This window comes from Moschus berezovskii, chromosome 21 (assembly GCF_049115385.1).
Source record: "Moschus berezovskii isolate FMDL1 chromosome 21, NW_MosBer_1.0, whole genome shotgun sequence".
Classification (NCBI taxonomy): domain Eukaryota; kingdom Metazoa; phylum Chordata; class Mammalia; order Artiodactyla; family Moschidae; genus Moschus; species Moschus berezovskii.
This window is the reverse complement of record NC_142480.1, coordinates 64,399,933-64,426,630: the sequence shown is the minus strand read 5'-3', so window position 1 is coordinate 64,426,630 and position 26,698 is coordinate 64,399,933. Positions and strand designations below refer to the sequence as shown.

Below are 26,698 nucleotides of genomic sequence, written 5' to 3'. Positions count from 1 at the left end.
GAAACTCTCTTGCTTTCTCCATGATCCAGCGGATGTTGGCAATTTGATCTCTGGTGCCTCTGCCTTTTCTAAAACCTGCTTGAACCTCTGGGAGTTCACGGTTTACATACTGCTGAAGCCTGGCTTGGAGAATTTTGAGCATGACTTTACTAGCGTGTGAGATGAGTGCAATTGTGCGGTAGTTTGAGCATTCTTTGGCATTGCCTTTCTTTGGGATTGGAATGAAGACTGACCTCTTCCAGTCCTGTGGCCACTGCTGAGTTTTCCAAATCTGCTGGCATATTGAGTGCAGCACTTTCACAGCATCATCTTTCAAGACTTGAAATAGCTCAACTGGAATTCCATCACCACCACTAGCTTTGTTCGTAGTGATGCTTTCTAAGGCCCACTTGACTTCACATTCCAAGATGTCTGGCTCTAGGTCAGTGATCACATTATCGTGACTATCTTGGTCGTGAAGATCTTTTTTGTACAGTTCTTCTGTGTATTCCTGCCACCTCTTCTTAATATCTTCTGCTTCTGTTAGGTCCATACCATTTCTGTCCTTTATCGAGCCCATCTTTGCATGAAAAGTTCCCTTGGAATCTCTAATTTTCTTGAAGAGGTCTCTTGTTTTTCCTATTCTGTTGTTTTCCTCTATTTCTTTGCATTGATCACTGAGGAAGGCTTTCTTATCTCTCCTTGCTATTCTTTGGAACTCTGCATTCAGATGCTTATATCTTTCCTTTTCTCCTTTGCTTTTCGCCTCTCTTCTTTTTACAGCTATTTGTAAGGCCTCCTCAGACAGCCATTTCGCTCTTTTGCATTTCTTTTCCATGGGGATGGTCTTGGTCCCTGTCTCCTGTACAATGTCACGAACCTCCATCCAGAGTTCATCAGGCACTCTATCAATCAAATCTAGTCCCTTAAATCTATTTCTCACTTCCACTGCATAATCATAAGGGATTTGATTGAGGTCATATCTGAATGGTCTAGTGGTTTTCCCTACTTTCTTCAATTTAAGTCTGAACTTCGCAATAAGGAGTTCATGATCTGAGCCACAGTCAGCTCCTGGTCTTGTTTTCGCTAACTGTATACAGCTTCTCCATCTTTGGTTGCAAAGAATATAATCAATCTGATTTCGGTGTTGACCATCTGGTGATGTCCATGTGTAGAGTCTTCTCTTGTGTTGTTGGAAGAGGGTGTTTGCTATGACCAGTGCATTCTCTTGACAAAACTCTATTAGCCTTTGCCCTGCTTCATTCCGTGCTCCAAGGCCAAATTTGCCAGTTACTCCAGGTGTTTCTTGACTTCCTACTTTTGCATTCCAGTCCCCTATAATGAAAAGGACATCTTTTTTGGGTGTTAGTTCTAAAAGGTCTTGTAGGTCTTTACATCTTTGCAAATATCTCTTAGGTCTGGCTTCAGAGGAGACAGCTGGAATCAGAGATCTGCTTCTGCATACCATCTGTTGTAAATAATATGCTGTCTTGATTGAAGTAAATGAAAATCCAGACTCATATTGGTAGTGGGAAAAAAGGAATACTTAATGGCCTTTATAGATAAATCATGGATCTTTGATACTACACCAAAACTCAACAAGAGGTGTTTTTTAAAGGTTAGATGCAATATGGAATCTGACACCAAATCAGAGAACTTTTTTATACCTTTTCATATTAAAATCCATTGTTCTGTTCTGCCCTTTAAAGGGATCTTTTACCCATGCATGATTGTGTAACACCATGCATTAGCTGTTTGGAAAACACTGATTACCTGAGTTATGCAGATCTTTCCAATGGTGATCCAATTCATTGCATGATAGCAAAAAATTACTTTTGTTAACAGCTCTACTGATTTTGAAAAGTTTTTACATACCGGTAAACTGTCAATGTCCCAGTGGCAAATATAAGCTTTTCAAAATTCTAACTTTCACTTGAAAGCTCAAAATTTGTTGCTCATCATAAATACTTTCAGTTGTTTTCCTTAAGGCGACAAGTGAAGTTTATTCATTTTCAAGAAAATGTCTACCAAATACCAAAGCCTAACCAGCTTGGCTGTCCACCTTGTATTTTAGGTAAATACGGTATTCCATCAAAAAAAGTTGCTGGTTCAGATCAAACGAATCACAGATGTACTTTCCCTTAATTCAATCACACTTTGTTACAGAGTAAGAACACTTTCAATTTCCATCCCACAGAATATTTTAAAAAGGTACATACTCAAATGGATAAGATTTAATAAAATTAAATCAAAGACATTCCTAAATGGATCTGGAACACTCTACTCAGACTGCCTTGTGGTGAAGAACACAGCTGCTAGCAGCTTCTGGGGCCACTGCCTTCATGAATGCTCAGGTGCCTGCTGTTTCACCCATCACCACTCTTATACGTCAGTGCAAAGTCAGTGCAGTCAAAGAGGCCAATAATATCTTAGTACTGTTATGAAATTAGTTTTGATCTCATGTCTTAAAGACCCTGGAGAGTCCACACCATTCTGTATGAATCCAAAAACAAAATAAAATAAAACCACAAGCAGCAGGATATCATTCCCTTTAAAAATTCTTGCCAATAACCACTCTTAAAAGGAGGGAACCCACAGAATCTAATTCCCCCGATTTTCAGAGAAGGCCACAGACCCATGGGGCAGATGGGAGGCTAGGTGGCCTGCCCAAGCATATCAGGTAAGTCAGACACTGGGGCAAGAGTCCACTGTCTGCTCTCCCCACCACAGGACGCAGCTGACGCTATAGCAACCAGAAACAGGCCCTGCTGAGAAACCATCGGGGTGCCGGGAGGGAGACATGGGCCTCTGAACCCAACAGGGCAAACGCTGCTCAGCCCTAGGGACCGCGGACAGGATGATTTCACACTGTGGATGATTTTCACAATGTAAGTGAAAAATGATAAAAACAACGAACAGACTTCCGGTTTCAGCTCCAACATAAAAGAGAACTTGAAGTAATCATAATCACTCCAGTCCTTACAAGAAGAAAAAGCTGAACAAACTCAGAATCAAGGGCATATCTAGGACCCATAAGTAAATGGACCTATAGGGCAAACCTCCACCATAGAATCTGGAGAAAAAGACAGATCTAGAATCTAGATCTAGAATCAGAGCTGAAATCGGTGCACTTGGGGCAGAAGCTACTGGAGCCAGAAACTAGTAGGAACACTTAAATGATCCTTTAGACAAGCGGCCAATCGCTGTGCGTGGTCCAGCCTGGGAGTGAGAGCCACAGTCTTAGGAACTGCTCACATGTTCTGAGCTGTCCTTTCAGGGACTCCCTCAGCTTCTCACAAGGAGAGTCAAGCAAGAGCCCTGGCGGCTCTGGCAGGAGGAGGGTGCGAACACTGACCTGACGGACACTCAGGAAACCTCACAACAAAGGTCTGTTCGCCAAGGGAGAGACCTCACCAGAGTCCTAGCCCAAGTGGAGAATAAACGTTTCTCTGATCCCCCACCACAGTCCTCTCACCAAAGTATGGGTATTTGGGGGGAACAGGGTGGGGGTAAGGCAGGAAACAGCGGAAAGGGCAATACTTTCTCATGGACTTTCTCTTTCCTAAAAGACTTCCATATTCTGAATGCCTCTCTGACTAGGGAAATTTACACTGTAGGGTAGGGAGCTGACAAGGGGAACAGAGTGCCAGCTTATAACCCAATTCCTCAGGGAGGTTTTCGATATTATTGAACCATTTCAAGGGAAGCTTTCCTTATGAAACAATCTTTCTTGAAGTTTTGGTCTTGTACTTCTTTTAATATTTTTTTGTGCTTGCCATTTCTTGTGCATAAATGTTAATTTTTTCCTTTAAATTGGACAAACATTCCTACAATCTCTGCTCTTTAGCTAGAGAATTTTTGCCCCTTCCTATATGCCAGAATTTCCATGATCCTCTTAGCTCTATAATGGTGTTTGTGCAAACTACATATACAAATTACTCTAATTAACGGCATGCACTGGCACAACCCTCAGAATGAGTGTCTCACAGGCCTCCGTGAGGGGTCTCCACCAGGACGCCTGCTGCTGCCTGTCATCACCACCACTTCTTCCTGTCACCGGTCACACCTTCACTGATCTCACTTACTGTATCTTTAGTTTATTTGCTCCACTCTCTCTGCTTTTTCTTTTTTTCCAAGTAAAAGAACTAAGAGACCAAAAACTAGCTTCTCTAAGGAGGAAACATCTTTCCCTCAGCAAGGTGATCCTCATGCTCTAGGTATGATCTTTGGCTCTTCTTGGTTGTACTCATTATTCCCGGGCACAAAAAAGCTGCTCCTTCAGTCGACTGTCTTTCTGGAGGGAGACCACATTGAGTTCCGGACATTCAAGAAGGCAGACGTTTCTGGAAGTCTGTCTGCAGAGTGATAGCTTTTTGTGGCTTCTCCCTCTACTGTGATCAACAACGCACCTGCAGATGCTACTCTGTAACTAAGCCACTTGACCTGCCCTGTTTTTATGGAGTGTGTATCAGAGGTTTTATGGCAATTTTTCTAAAAAGCCACAACAGCTTTTAGATTCTAAGATTTTGACTGTTTTGAGCTCTTCCGATTTAAATAATGTGCTCTCTAGTCAAAATGGAACAACGAAAACTAGCACGGCCCTGAACAAAGACCACCCAGTGCCTTCGCTGTTCTTACACCTCAGGAGTCTGAGTTCTCAGATCAGAGGCTGAGGACGCGGGGCTGAGGGAGCAGGGGCTCGGCAGCAGCACAGGTGGGAAGGAGCTCAGGGATTTAACCTGACGCTCCCTGAACCACCCAACCATCTTTCACTCTGGTTTTCAAGAAAGCCAGTACAGAGCTCCAGGGAGCCATCAGTTACAGTCGGTCCCTCCAGCACACTAGGAAAAAGAAAACCTCATAAATAATGCACAGGTGAAGCAGAAACATTTCATTTGCTTTTGGCAGAAGACACCACTGATGGCAAAGTCAAGAGGTAATGAATTAAGTCGCAGCATCTGAAGACAGAGGCTAACTGCAGCCTTCCAAGGACATGTGTTCCTTCGCTTCTGAAAAGCATCCCAAGTTTGCTAAGCCATCATCCTTCCTTATGGCTGCAGTCAGCCAACCCACCTTTTCTGTGGACCTACTAGGTGCAAGGCTTTGCTTCAGGTGCAGTGAAGAACTCAAACACAAAGAGGCAGGCATGTCAATTTTTCTATCCGCCCTAATTTTAAAGGTACATGTGAATCTCTGTTTAACTCAACACTTGCTCTCCAGCAGCACTCCATGGTGGAGCTGAGCAGCTCCAAAAGGCCAGGGACAAAGGGGTGGCAAATCCCATCCCTCTGGCCGCCTGTCTCCACATGCAGACCGTACCACAGTTTAGAGAGCTGAAAACAGGTAGGGTAGAATAAGAATCTAAGGGATTATATCTGTAGGTAGCAAGTCAGCCCCTGCTGTTCATCCACCTTCATTAAATACTTTATTTTCTTTTTTAAAAAAAGAAAAAAAAACACATAGCACTTATAATGTGCCAAGTATTGTTTTAAGTGCTTTATACATATTAACTCATTCAATCCTTACAACAAGCCTATAAGACAGATATGATTACCCTAATTTTAAGATAAGGACACTGAGGCACAGAGCAGTTAGCAAACCCACCCAAGATCACAGGTAGTATGAAGTAGAGTTAGGGCTGGAGCTAAGTCTAGTCAGCTGAACCCTAGTCTACACCATTAACCACTGATCAAAGGATTTAACAGGCTGCGGCATTTATGTGTAACATGCCTTCCTGAAGGCAGCCAGGTAATCTAGTATCAAAGTTAAAGCAACAACAAGAAGACACTCAGAATTTATGTATAAGATATACTGTACAGGCTATATACCAAGACAGAATGCTAACCTCAAGTCCAAGACTAATTTTATCTTTTACAACACCAACACCCCTATCAGTCTGTAAATGAAGACTACTAGAATATCTGCTGAAAGAATTAGCATTTGAACTTCTGCTGCAGTCTTTTCCTAAAATATGGCCTGGATCTGAAGCCAGTGGGGAGAATTCAGCACATACAACACCTCCTGTCTCTGAGTACAGCACTGTGTCTCAAAAGTTTTCTGCAAGGGCTCACCTACCAGACAGCCCAAAATACCTCTCCTAAGGCAGGCACATCTGTGCAGAAAAAATCGATAGCCACCTGACACTTGCGGATATTTAAATAATTTATAAATACAATAAAATCCATTTCCTGTGTGGCACTTGCCACAAAATCAGTGCTCAACAGCCACATGGGGCCAGTGGCTACCACAGTGGATGGCACAGAGATCATTTCCGTCATCACTGAACGTTCTATCGGACAGCACGCGTTAGACCCTGAGTGTGATTTTTTTTTTATGCTTGAGTATGAATATACTCAGTGGTAATAATTTCATCCTGTCTTTCTTATGAATAAACAAAATCCAAATTATACTTCATTTCTTCATAAATTTTCTACTCCCAAATTCAATTCCAAGGAGGACAGTGGATTATTTACAAGCAGGTCAAGTAAGCTCCTAATCCTCTACTACTTGGGACCCAGAACGTCTTTCTTCTATAACAATGAATGAAACATAAAAATTAGTTGAGCAAAGGGGAATTCATTAAAAAGTACAGTAGACAAAACGCCGTGTTAATAGACGATAGCTTCCTGTTGAATATGAAGCTCTGAGAGTGCCCATAAGGAAGTGGGAGAGGAGAGGGTGGCGATTCCACACAAACTAACTCCTCCATCAGAGAAACAGCACACAGGCACCACTGACGCAGCGGGCCAGACACTGCGTGGCCTAAAAATCAAGTGCCCACACGAAAACAGGATGGTCACACCATCCGGTGTGGGCGGGGGACAGTGGCACCAAGTTTCCTACTGGGAATAAACATTTCCTTACAACCATTTCTAATTTCTAGCATCCTTAGAAACGCAATGATAAAACACGAGAACAGCTTAGGAAAAGGAAGCACAAATTCTAAGACACTTCCATAGCTAAGGGTGCTAAGACCCAAAATCCTCCTCCTAATTCCTCATTCTCAATTTCATGAAAGCCTGGAAAGACTATGTTTATGACTAGTAGGAAATGCCCTGTTCTAGTATTGATCTCTGTTAATTTAAAAAATTCTCCTCTCTGCATCCTTTCCGCCAATTTTTCTCTTATCCTATCTATGCCTATTTACTTTTAGTAACATAATTCTTTAGTTTTATAAAATTCTGTGATATAGAGCTTTCTTTTTCATTTCAGACAAGTGGAATGAGCAGGGCTAACAAGAATCATTAACATCTAGTCATTTTAAGTTGTAAAACCACCTTAAGCTCCTCAGAAGATGCAAAAAAAGTTTTTTTTAAATGTAATAATAGCAATAATTAAATTACATACTTGTGACTTCTTGTAAGAAATCCAAACATGGTCGACTACTTCCAGAAATGCTTATTGAAACAGCCAGTGGGGTCTGTCCTTCATAGTTCCTCGTGTTCGTGTCCGCTCCATAATTATATAACATCCGTGCACAAAGCACATCGTCCCTAAGGGCAGACAGATGTAAAGGAGTCTGTCCATCTTCTAAGCGACCCAAGTTTGTGTCTGCTCCTCTTTGGAGGAACATTCGGCAATAAGAGTGATTGCTTTTAATCACAGCGTATCTCAACAGGAAACCGTTCTGAATGTCGATGTTGGCGTTGTGGTCCAGGAGGATTTTCACACAGCTTGACCGCTCTCGGATAATGGCGAGCTGAAGCGGCGTTGTACCTTTATCACTGAGCGGGTCAACCTCAGCCTTGAACTCCAGTAGGAGTCGGACAAATGAGTCCCTACCATAGTGAGCGGCCACATGAAGGGGAGTCCAGCCATCATTGCTTTTTGCATTAATAATGTCGCTCCTGTATTCAGATTCTAACATCAGGCGTGCAATCCGGGCCCGGCCATGCATGGCTGCATAATGAAGAGCAGTGAAGCCTCCGATTAAGTCCTTAACTGTGGGATCAGCTAGAGTTAAAACCAAAATGAAAACATTAGCAGACTCTGGGAGAGAAAGCAACAAACTCTGCCATGGCACAGCACATCTTAGCCAATTCTCACATGAAATGCAGAATGATTAAACATATAATGAGCATCAAGTCCTTCTTGCTTCAGCTTAATTGAAGTAGTTTTAATGGAAAATAAATTTTAGTAGAAAGCCATCAAACCTGGATTAACAGGATGAGCATATGACTTACACAAAGCATTTAAAAGAGAAACACAGCAAACGCAGAGTTCAGATCACCACACCCCCTTCTCCTGGCTAATCTAACCAGCTGCCCTGGGCTTCCCAACTCCCTCATCTCTGCACTGTTTTGTGTTTCTCTTCTGTTTTGAACTTTTTGTTTTATTTTCTCTTGTGCTGCTTCTTGGTCTTAAAAAGAAGCATGTGTAGCAACATCTGCTGCTCTAAATTACGGATGTACTGTGGTCTGGCAGGCTGTGTTATTTTAGGGTATATTAGGTAAAAAAAAAAAACAGAAAAAACATTTTTTTGTGGTCTATAAAAATTCCAAAGTATGTAAGGTATATGTTAAGTGATCTTGATAAATCATGTTTCTATAAGATAAAAGTCTATTCTGAATTCTTTGTTTTACAAGAACTCTGAAGTTTTTAAGAATTAGGCAGCACACATTGTGTGAAAAATTGGGAGAAACTTCAGCACTGTGTAAATATTATTTTCTAAAACAGTTCCAAACCTCTCTTCTAAATCAACAGATTTCTGGAAGAAAGAAGTAAAAAAGAAGACAGAAACTAAAATGACTTATCAGCTATGTGACTCCTCAAGTCAGAGACTTTTGTCCCCTGTCCCCAGTCCTTCCTGAAGCTGAGAGTCAGTTTTACACCACTCTCATCCCACTGGGCCTTCCTGGGCAGGGGGCAGAAGACGGGAAAGAACCTTTATTCACTGCAGGCAGATCACTTCCCGGAGGCCGGCAATTCGACGTGAGGATAATTGGTTGGACCTAACTACCTAAGAGTCAAATGCTTTTTCTTATAAAAGTCACCCTTAATTCTTCATTTGTTCATGAATGAGAAAAATTCATGAGTGTTTTTCAAACAAACAAATAAAAAGCCTCCACAGTTATGTGATTAAACACTCATGTATTGTTTAGTAAAAATATTTTTTAGTTCTTTAACATTTTATGACAGTTTGGGCTCTTAGAAAAACCTATAAGGCAGAGAAGTATATGTAAAATAGTAATAATACTGTGAAAAATACAAATTTCAATTAAGAAGTAGTTACAATAAAAGTTATACAATGTTAATACTTTTCAGGTAAGTTATATCAGTTGAATTTCTAAAATTATTTCATATAAACTGATATTATACAACAGTAATAAGACTTTTATGTGTTTAAAGAAAAAAGGGTATCACATCTGCCCTGCTCTTCACTAAAAGAAAAATATATAGTATCTATTCAAGTTGCGACTTAAAAAAAAAAAAGAGCAAGAACATTTAAACAAAGCACATTGCTGCCATCTACTGGCAAGATGTGAACACAGGCTACTAATGTTTCCTTTTTCTTTGCATATGTTATTTTTTTTAATTTATTTTAATTGGAGGATAATTACTTTACATTATTGTATTGGTTTTGCCATACACTGACATGTTTCCATTCTGACAGATGATGCCCTCAAGTTTTTTTTCAGATACCTTACTTATCTAGAGTGAAGACAGGCATGAAATCGAAAAGAACCTCTACTATTCAAACAAAACCGTAAATCTTGCGAAGACAGTCATTTCTAATCTATATCCAACCAATCAAGTGTTTCCAAAATTGTCTCTTATCTGTTAGTGAAATTCAAGAATACTTTCACTTCTCCCACCTTTCACCTACCATGAGTGCCTTTAAAGGTGCCAGCAAACAGTCTCGTGTAATTTTACAGTAAAATTAAAATTATGTTACATGAACATGCACTTGCATCTTTGGTTTTTCACTTTAGGTTTTTTGGGGGTTTTTTTTGGTTTTACTTATAACTTAATGAATGCTATACTGAGCTAAGAAAAATATTAATAAATACAGCAATGATCTGTTTATTCTAAGCAAAAACCATAAAAATGCATTATTTGAGCACATACTGGAAACAAAGCATAGAATGAAGACTGTAAGTTAACAACACATAAAATCTGTACAGTTACTTTTCTCAAGAAATTAACATGGAAAATATAAGACAAAGATGAAAACAAAAATTACTATTAGCCAATGCAATAAGAAAAAATCTTAAATGTAGTAGTAGAAACTACAAAACATCTAGATAAAATTCTGTAAGAAACAGGCAAGATTTTCTCTAACTTAACTGAATTCACTTCATCTGTGTCTGTTCAAATGTTCATCAGAAAAGCCTTCCCTGAACACCAACACAGCAGCCTCATCAACCTTGTAACTTTGTTCACGTCAGCAAGCCTTCTCCCCTCAGGTGCACGTGTTTAATACAAATTCCAGAAGTCTCAAAAAACCCTTTAAACTTATTGAAAAGTTTAGCAATACATATAAATAAAAGCAGAGAAACATTCCTGACCAATATGATTTCCTTCCAATAGCTTTACCGCAGCACAATAAAACTGAGACATTTTCAGTATACAGGTTGACAAACTAATGATTCATATAGTCATGTAACTACCACCACAACCACAATATTCCCATCCTCTTAAAAAAGCTCCTTCCTGCCCCTTTATAGTCAGTTCCCCTGCCCAGACTCGAGGCCCCAGGCAACTACTAATGCCTTGCCTTTTTAGAATTTCAGAGAGTATTAGGCTTTTTCATTTGACTTACTTTATTCATTGTGATGTTTTTGAAAGTTATCCCCATGTTGTTGTTGCTCATCAAAAGTTCATCCCTTTGTACTGCTGAACAGTATTTCATACTATGGATATACAGTTTATTTATACAATCATTAGCAAATGGACAAATAGGTTATTCCTAGGCTATAATGAATAACACTACTGCAAACATTAACATACAAGTCTGTTTATGGATATATGTTTTCATTTCACTTGGAAAACTACCTAGGAGAGAACTGCAGGGTCACATGTTAAATGTACATTTGCAGGATTCCACGGACAGAGGAGCCTGGCGGGTGATATTCCATGGGGTCACATAGTCAGACACCACTGAGTAACTAGTACTTTCACTTTCACTTCTCAGTCGCTCACTTGTGTCCAACTCTTTGAGACCCAACAGACTCACCAGGCTCCTCTGTCCCTGGAATTCTCCAGGCAAGAATACTGGAGTGGGTTGCCACTTCCCCCTCCAGGGGACCTTCCCGACTCAGGCATCGAACTTGCGTCTCCCACATCTCTTGCACTGGCAGAAGGATCTTTTTTTACCACTGAACCCCTTAAGAATCCCTAAATGTAAATTTAACCTAAAAAAGGTACCAAACTTTTTCTAAACGACTACACAATATTACAGTCCCACTAGCAATGTATGAGAATTCTGAATGGTCTACATTTTTCCTAATACTTGGCATTATTAGCAATGTTAACTTTACCAGTTCTGTTGAGTATAAGGTGGTAACTTACTGGGATTTTAACATACATTTCCCCAATGACTCACTTGGCTTATTTATATATTTTCTTTTTGCAGAGTGTCTCTTGAAATCATTTACCCATTTTTATTATGTACTTTTACTCATGACTGAGTTTAAAATTCAACTGTGTATATATTCTGGATACAAGCCCTTTTGTCTTGTATTTTCTCCTTGTCTATTGCTTGCCTTTTCACTTTATATAATGTGTCTTTGGAAGAGCAAAAATTTTCATGTTTGATGAAGTCTACTGTCATTTGTTTTCTTTGACAGTTTGTGCATTTTGCGTCCTGTTTAAGAAATCTTTGCCTAACACAAAATCACAGATGTTCTGTTTTCTTCTAGAAATTTCATAACTTTAACATTTATATTTACAGCAATGATCCACTGCTAGCTGGTTTGGTGTAGAGTGCAACATCAGATCAAGGTTCATTATTTTCCATATAAGTGTCTATTTGTTCAAGCACCATTTGTTTACATGAAGCAAGAACTTTCAGATGTATAAGCTGAATTTAGAAAAAGCAGAGGAACAAGATATCAAATTGCCAACATCTGCTGTATCAGAAAAAGCAAGTGAATTCCAGAAAAACATTTACCTACTTCTGCTTATTGACTACACTAAAGTCTTTCACTGTGTGGATCACAACAAACCGAGGAAAATGCTTAAAGAGATGGGAATACCAGACCATCTTACCTATCTACTAAGAACCTGTACGCAGGTCAAGAAGCAACAGTTAGAACCAGTCATGGAACAACAGACTGGTTCAAAATTGGGAAAGGAATACGTCAAGGCTGTACACTGTATCCCTGGTTATTTAGCTTCTATATTGACTATATCATGCAAAATGCCAGGCTGGATGAATCACAAGCTGGAATCAAGATGCTGGGAGAAGTATCAACAGCCTCAGATATGCAGATGATACCACTCTAATGGCAGAAAGTGAAGAGGAAGTAGTGAACTAAAGAGCCTCTTGATGAGGGTGAAAGAGGAGAGTGAAAAAGCTGGCTTAAAACTAAACACTGAAAAAACAAAGATCATGACATCTGGTCCCATCACTTTATGGCAAACAGAAGGGGAAAAAGTGGAAACAGTGACAGATTTTATTTTCTTGGGCTAAAAACTCACTGCGTTCGGTGACTGCAGCCAGGAAATGCTTGCTCATTTCTATGATAAAACTAGACAGCATATTAAAAATCAGAGCCATCACTTTGCTGACAAAGGTTTACATAGTCAAAGCTATGGTTTTTCCAGTAGTCATGTACAGATGTGAGAGTTGGACCATAAGGAAGGTTGAATGCTGAAGAATTGATGCTTTTGAACTGTGGTGTTGAAGACTCTTGAGAGTCCCCTGGACTGCAAGGAGATCAAACTAGTCAATCCTAAAGGAAATCAACCCTGAATATTCACTGGGAGGACTGATGCTGAAGCTCCATTACCCTGATGCTGGGAAAGATTGTGGACAGGAGAAGAAGGGGCCATCAGAGGGTGAGATGGTTGGATGGCATCACTGACTCAATGCACCTGAGTCTGTGCAAACTCCAGGAGATAGTGAAGAAAAGGGAAACCTGGGGCACTATAGTTTATGGGGCTGCAAAGAGTCAGACACAACTTAGCAACTGAACAACAAACAAATTTGTTTAAAAGACTACCTTTTCCTTAATTATTTATCCTGGTGCTTTTGCCACAAAACAGTTTACCATACAAATTTGTTTCACTATTTGTATTTCTGAACTCTATTCTGTTTCACCAATCTAAAAGTGTATCCGTACACCAATACCTGATTATCTTGATTACTGGAGCTTTATAGTAAGTTTTGATAGCAGGTAACATCCTCAAATTTTCTTTAAAACTGTTTTGGCCAATAAATTTTAGAACCAACCTACCAATTTCTTCAAACAAGCCTGTAAAAATATTGATTGGAATATTCTAAATACTCCAAAAATGTAAACTCGTTCCAAATTATCTAAATACTATTTATTCTTCTAAACCGTAAATACAGAACACCTTTCTAATTATTCAGGTCTTCTTTAATTTCCCTCAGCAATGTTTTATACTTTTCAGTGTATTAAGTATTGCACATCTTTCATTACACTTACTACTAAACTTTGTTGCTATTATAATGATTGTCTTACATTTCATTCTCTAAATGTTATTTGCTGGTATAGAGAAATAAAACTGATTTTTGTGTATTGACCTGTATACTCTGTAATCTAGCTAAATTCACTTTTTAGTTCCAGACATCTTTGTAGATTTCTTACAATTTGCTAAATACACAATTATGTTCTCTGCAAATAAAGACAGCTTTACTTCTTCCTCTCCAATTCCAGGACTTTTATTTGAATAACAAAATGCTGAATAAATGGAGCAAAAGCATATATACTCGCACTGTTCCTGAAGTTAGAGGGAGAGCATTCAGCAGCTCATTTACTATGATATAATTCTGTAGTCTTTGAAAAACTTGTAGTTTTCCACAAGTGTCTTTCTTTAGGGTTTGGAAGTTATCTTCTGCTTTTGGCTTGCTAAGAGTGTTATGATAAATGGGTATACTATATTGTCAACCCCTTCATGGATCATAGCCTTGCTGTGGTGAAGAGGCTTGCATAACTCAATGAAGCTATGAGCCATGTCACGCAGGGCTACGACATGCTCATACAAAACGTGGTCCACCAGAGAAGTGGCAACCGACTCCAATATTCTTGCCTGGAGAACCCCATATACAGTATGAAAAGGCAAAACGATATGACACTAGAAGATGAACTCCCCAGGCTGTAAGGTGTCCAGTATCCTAGTGGGGAAGAGTGGAGGGCAATTACTAACAGTTCCAGAAAGAATGAAGCACCTGGGCCAAAGTGGAAATGACACACAGTTGTGGATGTATCTGGTGGTGAAAGTAAAGTCTGATACAATAAAGAACAGTATTGCATAGTAACCTGGAATGTTAGGTCCACTGTTAAGGTAAATTGGATGTGGTCAAGCAAGAGATGGCCAAACAGAACACTGACATCTCAGGAATAAGTAAAATAAAAGGGATGGGAATGGAAGAATTTAATTCAGATGACCATTACATCTACTACTGTAAGCAAAAATCCCTTAGAAGAAACAGAATAGCCCTCACAGTCAACAAATGAATCTGAAATGCAGTACTTGGGTGTAATCTCAAAAATGACAGAATGATCTTGGTTCATTTTCAAGGCAAACCATCTAACTTCACAGTAGTCCAAGTCTATGCTCCAACCACTGATGCCAAAGAAGCTGAAGACTGGTTCTATGAAGACCTACAACACCTTCTAGAACTAACATGAAAAAAAGATGCCCTTTTCATCACAGGAGACTGGAATGCAAAAGCAGGAAGTCAAAAGGTACCTGGAACAACAGGCAAATTGGGCCTTAGAGTACAAAATGAAGCAAGGCAAAGATTAACAGAATTTTGCCAAGAGAACACACTGGTCATAACAAACACTTTTTTCAACAACACGAGAGACAACTCTACACATGGACATCACCAGACAGTCAATACCAAAATCAGATTTATGTTCTTTGCAGCCAAATACTGAGAAGCTCTATACAGTCAGTAAAAACAACAGGAGCTGACTGTGGTTCATACAATGAGCTCCTTGTTGCAAAATTTAGGTTTAAATTGAAGAAAATAGAGAAAACCACTAGGCCATGCAGATATGACCTAAATAGAATCCCTTATGATTACACTGTGGAGGTGATGAATAGATTCAAGGATTAGATATGGTAGACAGAATGCCTGAAGAATTATGGATGGAGGTTCTTAACACTGTTCAGGAGGCAGTGACCAAAACCAAAGAAAAAGAAGTGGTTGTCTGAGGAGGCTTTACAAATAGCTGAGGAAAGAAGAGAAAAATATACCCAACTGAACGCAGAGTTTCAAAGAACAGCAAGGAGAGATTAGAAAGCCTTGTTAAATGAACAATGCAAAGAAACTGAGGAAAACAACAGAATGGGAAAGACTAGAGATCTCTACAAGAAAACTAGAGAGATCAAGCAAATGTTTCATGCAAGGATGGGCACGATAAAGGACAGAAACAGTAAGGGCCTAACACAAGTAGAAGAGTTTAAGAAGAGGTAGCAAGACTGCAGAGAAGAACTATATAAGGTCTTAACTACCTGGATAACCATGATGGTGTGGTCACTCACCTACAGCCAGACATCCTGAAGTGTGAAGTCAAGTGGGCCTTAGAAAGCATAACTATGAACAAAGCTAGTGGAGGTGATGGAATTCCTGCAGAGCTATTTCAAATCCTCCAAGATGATGCTGTTAAAGTGCTGCACCCAATATGCCAGCAAATTTGGAAAACTCAGCAGTGGCCACAGGACCACTATGGAAAAGATCAGTTTTCATCCCAATCCCAAAGAAGGGCAATGCCAAAGAATGTTCCAACTACCATATAATTGTGCTCATTTCAAAGGCTAGCAAGGTTATGCTCAAAATCCTTCAAGCTAGGCTTCAACAATATGTGAACCAAGAACTTCTAGATGTACAAGGTGGGTTTAGAAAAGGCAGAGGAACCAGAGATCAAATTGTCAACATTTTCTGAATCATTGAGAAAGCAAGGGAACTCCAGAAAAACTTCTTCTGCTTCACTGACTATGCTAAAGCCTTTGACTGTGTGGCTAACAATAAACTGGAAAATTCTTCAAGAGACAGGAATACCAGACCACTTTACCTGTCTCCCAAGAACCCACAGGGTCAAGAAAACAAAAAAAGCACATAACCAATAACAAGTATCAGGTTTTCACTACAGATCCTATAGACACTAAAAGGATAAAAAGGAATATAATGAGCACCCCTGCGGTTCAAGGGTGTAACAGTTAGAACCAGACATGGAACAAGTGACTGGTTCAAAATTGGGGAAGCACTTCCCTGATGGCTCAGATGATCAAGAATCTGCCTGCAATGCAGGAGATCCAAGTTCAATCCCTGGGTCAGGAAGATCCCCTGGAGAAGGGAATGGCTACCCACACCACTATTCTTGCCTGGAAAATTCCATGGACAGAACAACCTGGCAGGCTACAGTCCATGGAGTCATAAAGAATCAGACACAAGTTAGCAACTGAGTAACATATTATCAATTCCGTTTTCTGCATCTATTGGAATGATCATTTGGTATTTACTTTTATTCTATTAACAGGGTAAATTACTCAATATATTTTCAGATATTAAGGAAAGTTTGCATTCCTGGGATAAACACTTTTTAGCTGTGATATATTCTTTTTTATATAATGGTGAATGAGACTTGATAGTACTTTGTTAAGGGTATTTCTATCTGTTGTCATAAGGGATACCGGTCTGTTGTTTTCATTCCTTGAAATATCTTTACTTGGTTTCAGGGTACTACACACCTTATACAATAAGTTTGGGATCATTTCCTCAGAGTTTGTTAACGTTTATGCCTTTATTATTTGAAATAATTCAACAGAAAAGGCAGCAGGTCTAAGGTTTTTAGTGTAGTTTTAGTTATGAACTAAGTTTCTTTGATGTAAACTAATTATTCTGTTTTTCCCTTGGGTCAGTTCTGGCCATTTGTGTATTACAAGCAAACTGTCCATTTCTTCTAAATGGCAGAAGGGTGCTCATTATATTCCTCATTATCATTTCAGTGTCTACAGGATCTGTAGTGAAAACCTGATACTTGTTATTGGTTATGCGCCTTTTTGTTTTCTTCATCAGTCTACCTTGAAGTTTATCAATTTTATGGATCTTTTCAAAGAATCAGCTTTTTCTTGGTTTCATCAATTTTCTCCATGATTTGTCTATTTTCAATTCCACTGATTTCTTCTCTTCTGTTTATTATTTCATTCCTATTCTTACTTTGAAGGTTGTTCTAGCAATACAGAGAAACTGCCCTGACAGCCCCCTTTCCTCTCCTCTCCTTTGCACTATTACTGATATAGACATTAAGTTAAGGCAATCATGGAAAAAGCAAGAGAGATCCAGAAAAACATCTATTTCTGCTTTACTGACTTTATGCCAAAGCCTTTGACTGTGTGGATCACAATAAACTGTGGAATATTCTGAAAGAGATGGGAATACCAGACCACCTGACCTGCCTCTTGAGAAACCTGTATGCAGGTCAGGAAACAACAGTTAGAACTGGACATGGAACAACAGACTGGTTCCAAATAGGAAAAGGAATACATCAAGGCTGTATATTGTCACCCTGTCACCCTGCAGAGTACATCATGAGGAACGCTGGGCTGGAAGAAGCACAAGCTGGAATCAAGATTGCCGGGAGAAATATCAAGAACTTCAGATAGGCAGGTGGCAGAAAGTGAAGAGGAACTAAAGAGTTTCTTGATGAAAGTGAAAGAGGAGAGTGAAAATGTTGGCTTCAAGTTCAACATTCAGAAAACTAAGATCATGGCATCTGGTCCCATCATTTTATGGGAAATAGATGGGGAAACAGTGGAAACTGTCAGACTTTATTTTTTGGGGCTCCAAAATCACTGTGGATGCTGACTGCAGCCATGAAATTGAAAGACGCTTTACTCCTTGGAAAGAAAGTTATGACCAACCTAGATAGTATATTAAAAAGCAGAGACATTACTTTGCCAACAAAGGTCCGTCTAGTCAAGGCTATGGTTTTTTCAGTGGTCATGTGTGGATGTGAGAGTTGGACTGTGAAGAAAGCTGAGCACCGAAGAATTGATGCTTTTGAACTGCGGTGTTGGAGAAGACTCTTGAGAGCTCCTTGGACTGCAAGGAGATCCAACCAGTCCATCCTAAAGGAAATGAGTCCTGAATATTCATCGGAAGGACCGATGTTGAACTGAAACTCCAATACTTTGACCGCCTCATGGGAAGAGTTGACTCACTGGAAAAGACTCTGATGCTGGGAGTGATTGGGGGCAGGAGGAGAAGGGGACAACAGAGAATGAGATGGCTGGACGGCATCACCAACTCAATGGACATGAGTTTGAGTGAACTCCGGGAGTTGGTGATGGACAGGGAGGCCTGGCGTGCTGTGATTCATGGGGTCACAAAGAGTCGGACACGACCGAGCAACTGAACTGAACTGAAGGCGCTCGCTCAGTCGTGTCCGACACTTTGCAACCCCGTGAACTGTAGCCCACCAGGCTCCTCCATCCAAGAGATTCTCCAGGCAAGAATACTGGAGTGGGTTGCCATTTCCTTCTCCAGGGGATCTTCCCGACCCAGGGATCAAATCCAGGTCTCCTGCACTGCAGGCAGACGCTTTAACCTCTGAGCCACCAACAACCATTTTAAAATTACTTATGTTGTCTTTAAGAGATGAAAAGGGGGAAACGTATTTACATTGTCTATGGCAGCATGCTCCTAAGGGGGCCCCTCCCATAATCCCTGCTCATGCCTTTGTGTAAATCTCTCCCCATGCATATGAGCAGGACCTGGACTTCCTGCTAACCCAAACCACCAGGCAAAGGTGACCGAATGCCACTACTGTGTATGTTATGATACACGAGGCTGCATCTTGCTAGCAGATTCACTGCAGCAACTCTTCATGCTGCCTTCATGAACTAAGGAGTCTTGCTGGGAAAGCCCGCAGGACAAGAATCTGCAGGTTACCTCTAAGAACTACTGGCAACCTTCAGCTAAGGCCCTCAGTCCTATACACCCAAGGGAATTAATCTGATGACAACCTGAGTGAGCTTGGAAGCAAATTTTTCCCCAGTTAAGTCTACAGATGAGAACAGTCTGGCCCACACCTTAAAACTGGGAGGTAATAATAGCAGTAAGAACGAATGTACTGTTTTTATGCATACAGTTACCTTTACCAGTGATTTTTCTTTGTCCTGTGAACTTGGATTACACATGGTACTTTTCTTTCAGCTAAAAGGACTTCTTTCTCTGCATGTGTTGGTATGCTTAATAATGTTCCACAGGTCTGTGGGGCCCCTGAGTGAGGCTCTGACACTGCTTACAGCAAGCGAGAGAACCACCTCACATATAACAGGAGACCTGGCAAATGAGACAGCTATATGGGCTTCGATAAGCTGCCACATATTCCTGGAAATTTGGAAGGCTGATGCATGCTTAAGAAAGACCAGAGAAGACCCCAGTTATCAACTCATCTCTGGTTAAACAAGAGGCCAGAAAATGAAAGCTGGAGCATACCTGTAAATTATCTGATTACTGAATGTGTCTAAACCTAATACACAGATCTCGTTGGCAAAGTAAAAGTTTTACTGCCTCAAATTGCTTAAGCACAACCTCTGACCAGCTACTGGTCAAACATAAGTTATTTTGACCATAAGCTATCTTAAATACCTTATTGTTGTTATTTTTCAAAATTCTTTTTTATGTATGTTCCTCAGACTGGATAATGTTTACTGATCAATTTTCAAAGTCACCAATTCCTTCTTGAGCCAGCTCAAATCTCTGTTAATCACTCTAATAAATTCATTTGTTATTGTACTTTCAATTCTAGAATTTATATATATATTTATATAATATATATATTATATATATATATATATGTACACACACACTCCCATATATATATTGTTATTGTTCAGTTGCTCAGTCTTGTCTGACTCTTTACAATCCCATGGACTGCAGCACACCAGGCCTGCCTATCCTTCACCATCTTCTGGAGTTTGCTCAATCTCATGTCCATTGAGTCGGTGATGCCATCCAACCATCTCCTCATCTGTTGTCCCCTTCTCTTCCTGCCTTCAATCTTTCCCAGCATCAGGGTCTTTTCTAATGAGTCAGCTCTGCACATCAGGTGGCCACAATATTGGGGCTTTAATTTCTTTATTGATCATCTCTATTTGATGAGTCACTGTCACATATCATTTCACTCTTTGAACATGGTTTCCTTAGTTCTTTGAACACCTTTATAACAGTTATCCTGAAATTTTGTTAAATGTAGCATCTGCCTCTTCAGAGACACTTTGTATTAGCTAGTTTCACTTCCTCTGTATGAGCAATACATTCCAGTTTCTTAGCAAGTCTCTTGATTTACTGAAAATTGAACATCTTAGACTGTATCACAGCATCCTTGGGTTTTGACCCTTACCTCTTCTAGGTTGGCTGCTGTCTTTATTGGTTTTAGTGAATTGCCTAAACTGATTCTACATAGTTTGTCTTCCTTAAGAGTATACAGCGTCTCTGCTCAGTTGTTATTATCAAAGCAGGGCTTCTAGTGGCTGCTCCTAGGAATAACTTATATTTGACCAGTAACTGGTTAGAGATCGTGCTTAAAGCAATTTGAACCAGTAAGGCTTCCATCCTTTGCCAAGGAGGTCTGTGTGTAGGTTGATACACACATTTAATAATCAGACAACTTACAAATGTGTCACAGCTTTCATTTTCTGGCTTCAAGTTCAACGCGAGATGAGTCGATAACCATGGTCCTCTCTGGTCTTTCTTAAGCATGCATCAGCCTTCCAAATTCCCAGGAATACATAGCAGCTTATCAAAGCCCACACGGCTATCTCATTTGTCAGGTCTCCTGTTAAATGTGAGTCTGCTCTGTTGCTTGCTCCAACTGGTATTAGAGCCTCAGTCAAGTAGCTGTGTTGCAAGTCAAACAAGCTTGCAGTTTGTTTACCACCTAGATCAAGACCAGGGTTATTTTCAACAGCAGTCTAGGCACGGGGCATTTCCATGGGCTCCAAAATCAGGTCAGTCCCTTCTACCATCAAACAGGATTCCAGCTCTCATTATATACTGTGATACAGAGCTTGTTGGAAAGCAGAGAGAGTAAATGGAAACAGCCACTTTGGACTCAATTTCTTCTTTTTCAAGTTTAAGTTAAAAAATAACTTATTTAAGATGGCTTGTCTTTCCTGTTCAAACATTGAAAGCTATAAATTCCTCTCTAAGCACTGCTCTAGTATATCCCACGAATTCTGGTATGCTGTGCTTTCACTATCATTCAGCTCAAAATTTGACTTCCAAACGTCTGAAGCTGTCCTAGATATGTTGTTGTTGTTGACTTCTAATAGAATTCCATTGCAGTTAGGGAATACCCTTAAGATTTCAGCCTTTTAAACTTTACTGACACTTACTTTATTGCCAGCATATGGTCTATCCTAATGTCCATGCACACAAAAACAATGTATATTCTGAAGGTGTTGGATGCTATTTTCAAAAATAATATGTCAATGTGTTTGATAATGTTTTTAAGATTTTCTCTAGATATTGATATTTTAAATCTAGTTGTTCTATCAATTGCTGAGAAATGTTAGAATATTCAAGATTGTGAAACTGTCTATTTCTCCCTTTCATTGTCAATTTTTTGCCTCACGTTATTTTGAAGTTCCCTTTTCGGGCACATTTTATGAATGTTATTCCTCCTAGTGAAGTGCCCCGTTTGTCACCATGAAATGTCTCTGTTTAGTTCTGATAGTAGTCTATGTCTTGGAATCTATTTCATATGCCATAATGCAGCCTCTCAGGCTTTCACATGCTTGCTATTTGCATGCTATATTTCCATGACATATCCCATCCATCATCTACCTACTTTCAACCTACCTGTACCTTTATATTTAAAGTATATCTTTGTAAGCAGCATATAACTGAGTTTTGTCTACTTACCTTTCTGATAATTTCTAGATTTTCATCAAAGTGTTTCGTCCATTAATGTTTAATGTAATTATTGATATAATTGATTTAATTTACCATTTTATTATTTGTTCTCCATTTGTCTCCTAGTCTCTCTTCTTTCCTTTATAACTTTTTAAAAATATTATCAGAACAATTTTTAGCATTCCACTTTAATTTCTCCATTGATGTTCTAGCTATACTTCTTTGCATTATCTTTTTTTTTTAAACTGGCTGCTCTAAGGATTAAAATATATACACTAATTTGGTCAAAAACATTAGCAGAATATTTACAGAGGTTATTATATGCTTCCCATCTGTGTCTAAAAGTTCAAATACTTTTGGACATTATAAAATCCTAAAAGTGGGAAACTCAGAATTTTACAAAATATATGTATAAGCACTGCACCTTAATTTGCTATTTATGTGATTACTCTTCTCTAAAGTTTTAAAAGTACCAAATACAAAGCTAAGTGGCACAGGAACAGACACTGCTTCGAGGTTTAAAAACAGCTATGCAATGTGCCATAAGTGTCATTATAGGAAAAAAAAGCAACAATGATGGAGGAAAAAAATCTAAACAAATCCTTAAAAGCTGACTAATAATTCACCACAGAACAAAGAACTGGAAAGTCAGGTGGTGTAATGTTCCCAAACAGGATTTCCCCAAGAAACATTACTTTTTTGCTAATGAAAAACTGAAAATTTAGAAAAGCAGCAAAGCAAAAACAGCATTCCTCAATAACTACTGTCCACAGTGACAGGAGACTGCTTTCAGCTTTTCTTTTATATATTTAAAATATATATATAACTGTAATCATAGTCTAATTATTTTTCTCTCTATATTTAGGCTCAGAAAATGCCTCCATTTTAAAATTTACCCACTAAACAAGGAGTGATTCAATGTTATTGGAATAAGAGGCTACCTAGGACTTTGACAGAGAAGTCAAAGTCTGGCTTCAAAGTGTCAAAGGACAGGCTGACTCTTATTAAAGCAGTTGGTGACTTTAAGTTGAAACCAGTGCTCATTTACCATTCCAAAATCCGAGGGCACTTAGGAATTGTATCAAACTACCCTGTCTATGCTCTATAAATGGAACAACAAAGCCTGGATGACAGTACATCTGTGTATAATACAGTTTACTGAAGGTATAAAGCTCAAAGTCAAGAACTACTGCTCAGAAATAGATTCCTTTCAAAATATTACTGCTCACTGACAATGCACCTAGTCATCCAAGAGCTATGATAGAGACATAAGTAAGATTAATGCTGTTTTCATGCCTAATATAATATCCATTCTGCAGTTCACGGGTTAAGGCGTAATTTCGACTATGAAATTTTATTACTGAAGAAATGCATTTCCTAAGGCTACAGATGCCATAGATAGTGATTTCTCTGATGGATGTGGGAAAAGTAAATTGAAAAATTTTTAGAAAGAATTCATCATTCGAGATGCCATTTGGAACATTCATGACTCATAGGAAGGGGACAAAATATCAAGAGTTTGGAAGAAGTTGATTCCAACTCTCATAGCTGACGCTGAGAGGGTCAAGACCAGTGCAGGAAGGAACTGCAGATTACTTAGCGAGAAAACTAGAATTAGAAGTGGAGCCTAAAGACGTGAGTGACTGAACTGCTGCAATCTCATGATGAAATTTTAACAGATGAGGAGTTGCTTCTCATGGACAAGTAATGAAAGTGATTTCTTAAGATGGAATCTCAAGTGAAGATGCTGTGGAGGTTGTTGAAATCACAAGAATTCAGAATATTACACAAACTTAGTTGATAAAAAGAGCAATAGGATTTGACAGAATTAATTCCAATTTTGAAAGCAGTTCTGCCATGAATAAAATGCTATCAAACATTTCTGCAGGCTATAGGGAAGTCATTTGTGAAAGGAAGAGTTAAGTGATGGTCAAATTTCATTTCTGTCATATTTTAAGAAATTGCCACAGCCACTCCAGCCTTCAGCAGCCTCCACCTTGATGAGTCAGTAGCCATCAACATGAGGCAAGATCCTCCACCGGTAAAAGGATTATAACTCACTGAAGGCTCAGATGATGGCTAGCAATTTTTTAGCAATAAAGCATGTTTTAACTCAAGTATGTACACTGTTTCTTTCGACAGTTCCCAGACCACACAATATAGTATAAACATAACTTTCATATGCACTGGGAAACCAAAAAATTCGTGTGACTGCCCCTACTGCAACATTGGTTTCACTGTGACGGTCTGGAATTGAAGCCTCAGTATCTCTAAGGTATGCCTGCTGCTACACATGCTATAGACAGCACAGGTTTAGATTAAACTAAAGACAGCCTCATATTACTTTTTCCCCTTTTGGAATACATCGCTGTCACCACAGCACACAGATGGAAACTTCTGAGCTCTGAGTTTTGATAGATCGGTGTGCTCACTCACTGGTAGTTTCACTGTACAGGTGTACAGATTTACCTGCCAGATCCAATCTTTTAATGTACTTGAGATTAAAAATTTCTGGTAGGGTGAAAGGCTTAAACATCTATGTCTTCCCCCACTCCCCAGTTGCTCTGGCTAACTTTCTCCTGCTCATTCAGTAAATGACAACTCTTTTCTTCCTAACCCTCAGCCCCCAAACCATAGTTATTCTTGGTTTCTTTCCCTCCCACCTCACAGTCAATCACCACATCGTGTTGTCTCCCTTTTCAAAATATATCCAGAATCTGACCACTTCTCAATACACCCATTGCTATCATGTAGCCCAAGCCACGGATATCTCTCACCTGAACTATTTCAAAGCATTGGACGGGTTTTCTGGTTTTTCCCTGCTCGTCTACAATCTGTCTTTCTCAGAACAGCCGGAGTGAGTCTTTCAGGAAGTTCACATCACTCCCCAATTGAGAAGTGGTCAATGGCACCCTCCCTTCTCGCTCACAGCGAAGTTAAAGGTCTAGGGGCTAAAGAACATGTTGGCTGACTCTCTTGAGCTCTGTTTGGTCCCCTCTCCCATCATTCTGCTCCAGCCACCATCTTCCTGGCTTCTTCTTAAAAGTGCTAAGATGTTCCCAACCTAAAGTTTTACTTAACACTTTTCTCCCGGATACCTACATGGTTTGGTCTTCATCTGTTTCAGGCCTCAGCTAATGTGTCACGTTAGAGGCCTTCCATGAATACCTAATTTAAAACAGCAGCCTGTACCTCTTTACCCCTTTTCTCTGCTTCTTTTCTCTTCACGATCTGATATCGCAGACTGTGGGTTACTGAAACGTAAGTGTCATGACAGTAGAGACTTTATTTTGTTACTGTAGTCCCAGCCCTCCAAACAGTGCCTGGCACAAAGCAGGTGCTCAGGAAACACATGCGGGGTTCAGGGAGATGAGGCTGCAGTCCTGATCAGGGAGCAACGCCTGAAGTCTTGGGCCCTTTCTCTAAGTTCACAAAGCTACAACCAGTGAGCTTTTCCACGGCACACATCTGCTTTTCCCACATGGCTCACCACTGTTCCCAAATAAACGGCTGAATGTACTCCAATCACGCTGAATCTCAGCTCCTAAAACCAAACATGCTCCCCTTTTCCTTCAACCCTTCATCAGTGTCCTCTGTGTTTGGAATAACTCCACAACTCCACCCTTCCAGCACCATACACGGCCTCACCTTTTAAGACCGCAACCAAACCACACTTTCTCCAGGAGGCCTTCCCTGCCCCTCCCGCCGCCTCCACCCCAACAGTGGCTGGTGGTTTATAAACAGTGCTCAGCTCAGTCTCTCGGGGCTGCACTGTCTTCTTATAGGTCACACAGAATCAATTCACTAGGTGAATTGATTGTGAGCAAATTACTTACCATTCTGTGGCTCAGTTTTCTCAGTGGAAAAAACATGCCTTACTTACTTAACCTCATAAACAGTTGTGCAGAATCAGGCTGATACTAAATGTTCAACAAATGCTGGCTATAAATCCATCCCCTCAGTAGACTGTGGAGTGCCAGAAGCAGAACATAATGATTAGGTCCACATCTCAGGGCCTGACCAGAGCCCAGCATATATCAGGTGCTCAATAAATACCTGCTGAATAAATACCTGAACAAGCGGCCAACTGGCCGCCTCCCCCTCCGCTATTCCTGCGCAGAGATGGGGGAGGGGGAGGGGAGAGAGGAAAGCGAATCTTTGCTTCTGTGCATCTCTCCCTGCCCCATATTTGAATTTTTGACATCATTTCACCTTAATGTCCAGCACAAAATAAGCTTATTAACAGGATGGGGCCAACCTAACTGGAAGTTTAAAAGCTCTTAAAGAAACTGGTTTAAGGAAAAGAGCAGGTATGAAGAATTCAGGCACTTTTCTAATCCTACCAGCAGACTGGCCCATTTCAATCTTTTAATAATAAGAATAATAATAATAAAAGGATCAGCCTTGTCTCTGTAAAGCTGGGGAATAATTATCTCAGGTAACTGGTGCTTGTTTCTTCTCTCCCTCTCACTGAGAACAATACAGACATGGGTTCTGTCCTCACGATGCCTCAAACTAGAAGAGAACTAAATAGAATACTACAAAAATAATTTATTATTTTATAATTATATTAATTAATAAAATAAATTATTATTTCATTGCTTGTGACAGGAGCTACAATACAAAGGTACAGAGCCTAGCAGTACCATATCAGAGAGA

The 26,698-nt window shown here is 39.8% G+C and overlaps 1 protein-coding gene across 3 annotated transcripts in view; it reads right to left on the bottom strand.

Annotated features, from left to right (window-relative positions):
• Positions 1-26,698, bottom strand: part of ASB7 (ankyrin repeat and SOCS box containing 7) — a 58,249-nt gene that overhangs the window by 14,194 nt on the left and 17,357 nt on the right. For all 3 annotated transcript variants that reach the window (XM_055417688.2, XM_055417687.2, XM_055417686.2), the window contains one exon: positions 7,327-7,932. In XM_055417688.2, the coding sequence (XP_055273663.1) occupies positions 7,327-7,932 (606 nt within the window). The remainder of the gene's footprint in view (positions 1-7,326; positions 7,933-26,698) is intronic.